This window comes from Saimiri boliviensis, chromosome 9, assembly GCF_048565385.1.
Source record: "Saimiri boliviensis isolate mSaiBol1 chromosome 9, mSaiBol1.pri, whole genome shotgun sequence".
NCBI lineage: Eukaryota > Metazoa > Chordata > Mammalia > Primates > Cebidae > Saimiri > Saimiri boliviensis.
The window spans coordinates 117547891-117557293 of record NC_133457.1 but is presented as its reverse complement, the minus strand read 5'-3'; the positions used below and the strand labels follow the sequence as shown (position 1 = coordinate 117557293).

Here is a 9403-nt window from a genome sequence, read left to right as displayed (position 1 = left end):
TCCTAAAGCCACGTTTCTTTCCTTTAATCCACATGTCCGCCTCAGCTCATGTCACCATGTTTTGTGACTGAGACCTAGTAAATAGTCCAAAGAGCCAGGACACGGTGGAAGCTGTGATTTTGAAGGGATTAACAGTAGACTGAGAACTTTAAACTTTCAGCCTTGGGGAACAATTTTAAGTATTTATTCTATAACGATCATTAGGTGATTCGTCCAAAATGTATTATAAGTGTGAAGTGTGGAGGCAAAGGAGTTACTAGAAACTGGGGCAGAGTGGAAGCCCAGTGTGTGAAGTTGGGCAGAGGACAAGCAAATGACAGAGACCAGTGAACCAGGGTCACCCCTGAGGCTCAACCCCTGAGCACCGCCTCCAGCTCTTCTCCACCTGCTTCTAGGCAGGGAGGTCCCAAGAACTAGCAAGAAAGTCTCTCCTTAGGTTTGTGGAACAAGCATTTGTTGCACACCTACCATTATGTCCAAAGCTGTGTTGAGTTAGGTAAAAAGACATCTTAGATCCTTGTCCTCCTTCTTATACCCACAGGACCAGATCTCACATGCCCTTTCAGAGTCTCCCAGGTGTTTTTTTCAGGGAGAGAAAACATTAAAAATCAAACAAACATGGATATATAGAGAGAGAAAAGCCTCTCACCCAGACAGCCTGAGCTGGCGAAGGAGCAAGCATTCCTCTGACTTCTGAGACAGTACGAGGTGTGTCCGGGAGACTTACGTGTGGCTGAGCAGCTGCCACACACACTCCTCCACCTGACGCTGCTTAGGGAGAAGCCAGGCAGCTATGATAGTGTTCCTGGCAGGAGAACTTCTGGCCTAGCAGGCAGAGTGTCATTTATGCAGCTGGGTGGAGACAAAGCTAGGCTGGTCCTGAGTCTTAACCTGCACTGGGGGTGATGCACTCAACCCCACAGGGAGTAGACAAGCCCCAGGCAGAAGATGTTTTGGAGAAAACTCCCCAAAGCCCTCTGCATTGGGCTGACTCTGGCCATTGCTGTCAATCTCATTCTGGTATTTTTTACCAAGGGGACTTTACAAAACCTGTTTATGGCTGGTCTCCACAAGGAGCTTCCTTTACCTCTGTCTGAGCGCCACGTGGCCGTGATAAAGAGACTCTCCCACTTGGAGGTAGAATTGCAGCATCTGAGTAAGTTTCAGCACTAACCTGGAAGGGGTGTGTGTGTATGTGAGTGTGTGTGTGTGTGTGTGTGTGTGCGCGCGCACGTGTGTGTGTGTGCATGTGTATGTATGTGTGTGTTTAGGGGCACTTAGGAAAAAGGGGTGTGGAGGGAAAAATGGATGAGAGGTCACATTTTCATCTCAGTTGCTCATTGATTTCTGTGCCTTCAAATGGGAGTTGAGTATTGAGAATGAGGCGAGTAGAAGTGGAAATCAGGGCAAGCAGTGTGGGGGAAGTGAGCATGCCTGTGTGTAAGCATGTGTGGGCTTGTACTCATCATGCACATTCTGTCTCTTTGCCTGCATATGTATACATATATGCAGGCAAAGACATAGAATAAGCATCCCAAGAGCCTTAGGAATGTCTAACACAGGCTGACCTTAGGCTTACGTGTGGTAGGGGCTGTTAAAGAGAGGTGGCAATCTCACTTCCATTTTGCTGTGTGTTCCTATCGTGAACTAATGAGGACTTTGTTAGAGGACCTAAGATCGAATCCTGATATGCCACTGTGGCTGTGTGACTTTGAGCAAGTGCTTATCTCTCTGAGCCTCAGGTTCCTGGTCTGTAAATGGAGGTGATGGCAACAGTGATGATAGTTACCAACCTGACCTAACAGGTGGTGAAATATATGCAGAAGGTGATCTGTAAACTGCTAGTGCCAAATTCTAACCTCTTCATTTAAAGTTAAGGGTAAGAGTTCAACAAATTCTGGGCTTGGTTTGTGATTCCGGTGTGCCATGGAACTCTAACGCCTCTGAATTTATTTGCCTGCACATCCAACTCAAACAAGGGAAGCAGCAATCTCCCCCTGCTCCCCAGGTGACAGGGATCAAACACTGGAACCCCATGGGGAGGTGTTTTATGTGTGAGCAGGGATGTGTCTGCACATAGGGCCGAGTTGGGGAAAGTGCCTTTTAAAATGAGAACTGAGCATGGTCAGGGTTCAGGGTGAGGCTGGGAGATGGGTGGAAGGAAAGGCGAGAAGAGAACAAGCGAACGAGAAGCAATCAGGGAATGAGCGGGGAAAGCGAGACGGGAGATGAGAGAGGAGAAAAGAGCCAGGACAGGAAAGGAGCCGAGAAGTCAGAGAATCCAGGGAACGCGAGTGAAAGAGTCTGTATGGAGACAAGAATTAAAAACGGGAAAGTGTCACGGGAGAGGAGAGAGTAAAAGGAGAGAGGAGGAGGCCTAATGCACCCATGGCACCTTCTACATCCTCCTCCATAAGCTTCATCATATTTTATTGTGAGCGTCTCATTCACTACTCACTTCTATTCACACATAGAGGTTACACAGATGAAGAAATGAATGGGTGGGTCTAGGAGAGAGAGGGAAAAAGACGGGCAGACAGGGATGACGGGGAGAGTGATACCGGGCAAGAGAGCAGAGGAAACAGGATTGTCAGCTCTGTAAGCCCTGGCTTACCTGGGGGGGTTGGACGTTGCCCATGCAGATATGCTTGGTGCAGCGTCACCAGGAGAATGCCTGTGTACCTAGGGTGGCAACCCCAGCACCACCCTCACTACTGGGCAGAGCACCAGACCACACCGGGACTCTCACCCTTTCCCAAGGCTTATGAGATTGGCCTAACCTCCTCAAGCCGTAAAAGGGCAGGAGTTCTACCCGCAGCCCCGCTGTTCTTTCCTTCAGCTAGGACACAGCGTGCCACCAGGAGCCAGCCAGAGCCATCTGGTTTAGTTCTCTTTCCTTCTTTGCAAAGACTTTTCTTGTTATTCTTGGTGCTCCCACATTTTATTCGCAATGGCGTGAGGTCCGAGACTCACTACTGCCTGAGATAAACCACAAAAAGTCTTCTAGGCCTTGTTTCTGGATCCCCAGTGCTCTTTTTTCCCACAGAGCTTCCTGCAGCTAAAGCCTGTTTAACTACCCTTCTTCCTGTTTGCTCATTGCCTCCAGGATTCCAGGAAGATTAAAGAAAATCATAAGTCAATAAAGATGCTTGGTTGAATCATGCAAGCTATCCAGAGCAAAAGCAAACAATAATAATTATATCCCTATTGAGGGAGGGATCAATGACTCTAGGCCAGTGTTCTGGAACCTCTCCCAGGGTTCATAAAAGCCCCATCAGGGCAGTGTCATTGGGTACATCCCTTCTGGGGCTTGGAAGGTTTCAGTGTAAGTTACGGGGGTGTCTTAGTGACACTGTATTCATACTACCAGATTATGCGTTTCCTCAAATTGACTTTAGGATGTCCAGGTCCAAACCAGCTCCTACTGACAGCCATGAGTGAAAGAGAAAATCAGATATCCCCCAAGGAGGAATGCAGAGGAGCTTAGAGGTGGGAAGAACCCACTACCACCCTGTGACCCCTGTGTGCTTAGGACAGAAAAGTATGAATGTCAGTACTATTTCATCTGGGACACTGTAAACAGTATGCTCTCGCTTCTTTTTTCTACCCGAGCAAATGTGCATGGTGTTCACGTGAGCCTCCTTTGACAGACCTACCATTTACTTGTTGCCCAAGTTTTTTGACTCTCCTTTTTTTGTCATAACCTCTTCAAGAGTTGATTCTCTTTCTCCTTTTCCTTCTTTTTGGGCCAATCTTACGTCACTTTACAAACATGTTCTCCTCCCAGTTATAGGACTTAACCTGCTTCCCTCTTGGGGGCCGTATATGGATCTGAAATCCAGCCCACATTCTGCTTGCCAAGCCATGTGCTACGGCATGAGCTGCGTCTCCCCAGAAAAAATTCACATAATGGGGCTGTCCCCTCACCAAGCTGGTGACCTTGAGTTGCAATCATCCAGAAAAGAAGAATGCCTTCTTCTAGCTTGTAGAAAGATGCTGGACCGACTGAAGTTGATCCTGTCCGTCTGGCTGAAGTTTAGTGTGGGTTTAGGGGAAGATGAGCAGGAACAAAGTCATGTCAGAATTCCTTGATCACCATTGTGGGATTTGGTGCCGAAGAATGTCATAATCACTAAACATTTAAATGGTTACTTTCTCTCTCACTTTTTACTGAGTTCACAGACTGAGCTTGAGGGAGTTCAAGGTGCATATGCTAAGACACTCCAGTACAAATCTTACTGGGAAGAAAGGTGAGGTAAATAATAGATGATGTCATGGATCCTGGAGGATGTCTTCTGCGTAAAACGTCCTCTGCCTGGGTCCATCACTATTTGTTCATTCTTTTGTGTTAAGCGGTGTTCCTCAAATTAATGTGACAATTAGATTTATCTGGAGCAATTGTTACAAATACAGATTCTCAGGCTCTACCCTAGAACCAAGTCAGAATCTACAGGGAAGGCTTGGGATTCTGTAGTTTTAACAAGCTTTTGAGGACATTCTTATGATCATGCAGGTTGGAAATTGCAAGACTAGCACAGCTCCAATTTTAAAGTTCCTCATAAGTCAAACACATGAGAAGCCAGGGCATGGGTGGATGATGGTGGTAGTGGTTAGAGCAGATTTGCCTTTGTTAGACACCAAGAGTGTAGTTAAGTGTTTCTTAAATTTTACTATAAAAAGAATTACTCTTTGGTTTTATTAAAAAGCAGATTCTTTTTTTTTTTTTTTTTGAGACAGAGTCTCGCTCTATCGCCAGGCTGGAGTGCAGTGGTGCGATCCCGGCTCACTGCAACTTCCATTTTCCTGTTTCAAGCAATTCTTCTGCCTCAGCCTCCCGAGTAGCTGGGACTACAGGTGCGCACCACCACGCCTGGCTAATTTTTTGTAGTTTTAGTAGAGACGGGGTTTCACCATGTTGGCTAGGATGGTCTTGATCTCTTGACCTCGTGATACGCCTGCCTTGGCCTCCCCAAGTGCTGGGATTACAGGCGTGAGCCACCGCGCCTGACCAAAAAGCAGATTCTTGTAATTTCTCCTGTCTGCATTCCCACGTGACTCTCAGAGTCTGATTTAGTGGATTTGGAGATTAGCCTGGGTATCCACATTTTTAAAAAATCACAACGGATGATTCGATGTAAGTGGTTCTCAGTCCTCATTCTGAAAAATATTAGCTGATTTTCCACCTGTTTCTCAGATCATAGTGAGTCAGTTTTTCGAGGAGCTTTGAAGCTGTGGGATGGAGGAGTTTTGATGAAGCTAAAGGGAGAGATATATCTAGTACGCACTTTGCTGGGACAGCCTTGCAGGCTGGACAAGTTCCCTGATATATTACATCCTCTGAGACAAGAGCTTGTGAATTTTAAGATGTAGGGAGTAAACCATTTGAAGGAAATTAGGATGGAAAGGAATGCCCAGGTAACTGACGAGGGGCTGACATGTTTCCTCTCCCCCATCCTCTTCATTTGCAGAAGAAAGTGTGAAATTGGCTCTGAGGCAACAGGAAAATGTGAACACCACACTGAAGAGGGCGAAAGATGAAGTACAACCTGTTCTAAAGGCAGTGGAAGCCACGGCGAATAAGACAGAGAAGCACAAAACCCAAGTGAAACTCTTCCCACACTCACAGCTTTTCAGGCAGTGGGGTGAGGATCTTTCTGAGGCCCAGCAGATAAAGGCCCAGGACCTTTTCCAGAGGTTTGGTTACAACGTGTACCTCAGCAACCAGCTGCCTCTCAATCGCACCATCCCCGACACTCGAGACGACAGGTGAGGAACCAGGAGTGGGCTTTCAGGGACCTCAGTTTGATTTGAGGATGAGCTTCAGGAGCAGTGAACATTGAAGGCTGGGGGAGTGAGGGATTGCTGGGAAGGGGTCGTGGCTGAGCAAAGTTCTGGTTTTTAATTCATTTTATAATGACAGCTCGGAGAAGGTAACCGACTGATCCAAATATTTACAGACCCTTGGGAAAGAACAGAAATGTCAGAGAAGCAGAGGTCCTTTGCAACTCTGATCCAGAGAAACAGAGATATGATGGGTCTAACTGATAATTTTACAGATGAGGAAACAAGCGGAGAAGGGATTTGTGCAAGTCACACCAAAGCCAGCAGCAATACCTCCTTCCCTAGGACTTTGCTCAGATTCTCTACTTGGATTCCTCTTTGCTGCTAAATCTAATTTGAAGAGCAGCTCCTCTCCTCCTTCTTCAGTTTCCCTTTCCTATTGTTTTTCTCCTTCTCTCCCACCATCCTTGGTAATTCCTTTTTAGAAACAGCTTTGTTGAGATATAATTCACATACCATGCAAGGTATCCATTTAAAGTGTACAATACAATTTAATGGCTTTCAGTATATTCACAGAGTTGTTCACCATTCCCACAATCAATTTTAAAACATTTTCATGACTTTAGAAAGAAACTGCATTAGCAGGCCCTCCCCATTTGCCCATAACTTCCTCATCCCTAGGCAACCACCGCTAATCTACTTTCTATCCCTATGGATTTGTTTATTCTGGAACTTTTGTATTAATGGAATCATATAATATGGGGTCTTTTGTGACTAATGCTTTTAACTTATCACAGTGCTTTCAGGTATCATTCACATTTTTCCTTTTTATTGTCAAGTAATATTTCGTTGCTTGGATTATGCCACATTTCCTATCAGGCAATGAACATTTGAATTATATCCACTTTTTGACCGCTATGAAAACTGCTATGAACACTCGTGCATATATAAGTTTTTGTGTGAACAAATGTCTTCATTTCTTGTAGGTATACCCTATGGGTGGAATTGCTGGGCCATATGATAATTCTGTATTTAGCCTTTCAAAGAACTCCCAGGTGGTTTTCCAAAGTGATTTCATCATTTAACATTCCCTCAAGCAGTATATGAGCATTCTGATTTTTCCACATATTCACTGACATTTGTATGTACGTATGCATGTATGTGTGTATTTATTTACTTATTTTGAGGCAGTGTCTTGCTCTGTCACCCAGGCTGGAGGGCAGTGGTGTGATCTCGGCTCACTGTAACCTCTGCCTCCTGGGTTCAAGCAATTCTTCTGCCTCAGCCTCCCAAGTCGCTGGGACTACAGGCATGTACCACCATGCCCAGCTAATTCATTTTATTTTTAGTAGAGATGGGGTTTCACCATATTGACCAGGCTGGCCTCGAACTCCTGACCTCGTGATCCACCTGCCTTGGCCTCCCAAAGTGCTGGGATTACAGACGTGAGTCACTGCACTGGCCTTGTTATTATTTTTCTTTTTAAATAAACCCATCCTAGTGGGTCTGTGACGATCTGGTACAGGTCCTGGAGGTAAAATGTACACAAATGTAGCAGCTCCTGTGACTGGGTCTCCTTGGAGTGTTTAATTCTCAGACTCATCCTCAGTTCATCGATTTTCAGTTCAGGTTTTACTGTCCTAGCACTGATTCCCATAGCTTCTGCCGTGGTAAAGTTATGAGTCTCTGTATCCACCTACCTGTCTGTCCAGTTCTGGGGCGAGCAGTTTGCCCTGCAATGTCACTTCTCTAAGAGACCTGAGAAGAGTTTATTCTTCCATGTTTTCAGCTTTTTACTTGTTATTAGGATAGAGTGGGGACTTCTAAGCTCCTTAAAAGCCACAGCAGAAAATGAAAGTCAAACTCCTCATTTTTATTACTGTACTTACTAGCCTCAAGAACCATGAGCCAATAAATTCCTGTTCATTACAAGTTACCCAGTCTCAGGTATACTGTTAAAGCTGTGCAAAATGGACTAAGACACTAACCTACCTGGGAGAAGGGGAATATTCAACTCCAGCCTGCTTTAGCTTTCTACATGGTGAAAGGAAAACACCCAACATTTAGCTCCCTGAACCCTCTTACATAGGGAAAAAGAAATATACACTTAAAGTTACAGTCAAGTGATTGTTGACAAGGGTGCCAAGACAATGCAGTGGGAGAGAGAACAGTCTCTTCAACAAATGGTGCAGGAACAAGTGGATATCTAGATGAACAATAATGAAGTTGGATCCCTCTTCACACCATACACCAATATTAACACAAAGTGGTCATAGCTGTAAATATAAGAGGTAAAACTATAAAACTCTGAGCAAAACAAAAACCAAAACAAAAAACCAGCACATCTTGAGAGAGAGTGGGTTGGCAAGAGTTTCTTAGATATGACACCAAAAGCCTAAGTGAAACAAAATTGAAAAGTTGAACTTTATCAAAACTAACTTTGTTTTTGCTGCAAATAATACCATCAAGAAAGTGAAAAGACCACCCATGGAGTGGGAGAGAATATTTTCAAACCCTATGTCTGATAAGAAATGTAAAATATATTAACAGTGCTTATAAAATTCAATAATAAATTAAAAATGGGCAAAGATATAGAAGAAAACTTTTGGAGCTGATAGGTAAGTTTATTACCTTTATAATGGTGTTGTGGGTGCTTGCATATGTGCAGTGTTTGTATATCAAACCCCAATAAATCTATAAAATGGGTAAACCAGTGCCTAGCATATGGTAAGCATTTAATAAATGTAGGCTAGGATTTTTAAAAAGGTGTTAAGCACAATTCTCTGAGCAGTTTGCCACCTGTCTCTGGTGGTGAAGTAGGTGGTTGTGTCAAAGGTGACTGGGGTCTGAGAACACGGGAAAGGGCTGTGGCAATGCCAGGAAGAAAGCTGCCAGCAAGGAAACTAATCCGGGCGTGGAAGAGGAATGGGAATTCCTTATGAAGTGTGTTGAATATTCAAATGGAAACATCTAGCAAAGATTAATACAAGATGGTTTATCCTCATAGCAGAAAAATTTTGCATGAATGAATATGAAATCTTGCTACTGTGATAAGCAACTAAGCGTTTTGCTTTCCGATGAATTTGAGAGGTGGATGAATTGGTTAATGTAACATCACACAGAGTGAAGGGGAAGATTGGAGAGCTGTGTTTCTGTAATTTAAAAAATATGGTCATAAAAATGATTTCTTATAGGTGTCTTCAGAAGACGTATCCGTCCCAACTCCCATCTCTCAGTGTCATTCTTATATTCATGGATGAAGCTCTGTCCGTTATACAAAGGGCCATCACCAGTGTTATCAACCGGACACCATCTCGATTGTTGAAGGAAATAATCTTGGTGGATGATTTCAGCTCAAATGGTGAGCAACGTGAGAAAGAATAATTGTCAAAGTCATCACTTGTCATCTGTGCTTGGCCAGAAAGAGGTTTGGTTTAGAGTTTAGGACACCTTGGGTCTCTCTTGTAGGGAAAAGAAAAAGATCATTAGTTGAGGGTCTGTTTGTGCTAGCCACATTGAATCTTCACAAAGTCAAGACAGAGGATAGTTATCTCAGTTACACAGATGAGGAAACTAAGACTTTGAGAGATCACACAGTGTGCTTAAATTGGACTGCAAGCCT

At 44.2% G+C, this 9403-nt stretch overlaps 1 protein-coding gene across 1 annotated transcript in view; it reads left to right on the top strand.

Annotated features, from left to right (window-relative positions):
- Window positions 1–693: 693 nt before the first annotated feature.
- The window catches only part of GALNT8 (polypeptide N-acetylgalactosaminyltransferase 8), a 28868-nt gene continuing 20158 nt past the window's right edge, over window positions 694–9403 (top strand). Inside the window, exons 1-3 of the mRNA XM_003932596.3 lie at window positions 694–1156; window positions 5469–5766; window positions 8976–9142. Of these exons, the coding sequence (XP_003932645.1) occupies window positions 949–1156; window positions 5469–5766; window positions 8976–9142 (673 nt within the window). The 5' untranslated portion in view covers window positions 694–948. The remainder of the gene's footprint in view (window positions 1157–5468; window positions 5767–8975; window positions 9143–9403) is intronic.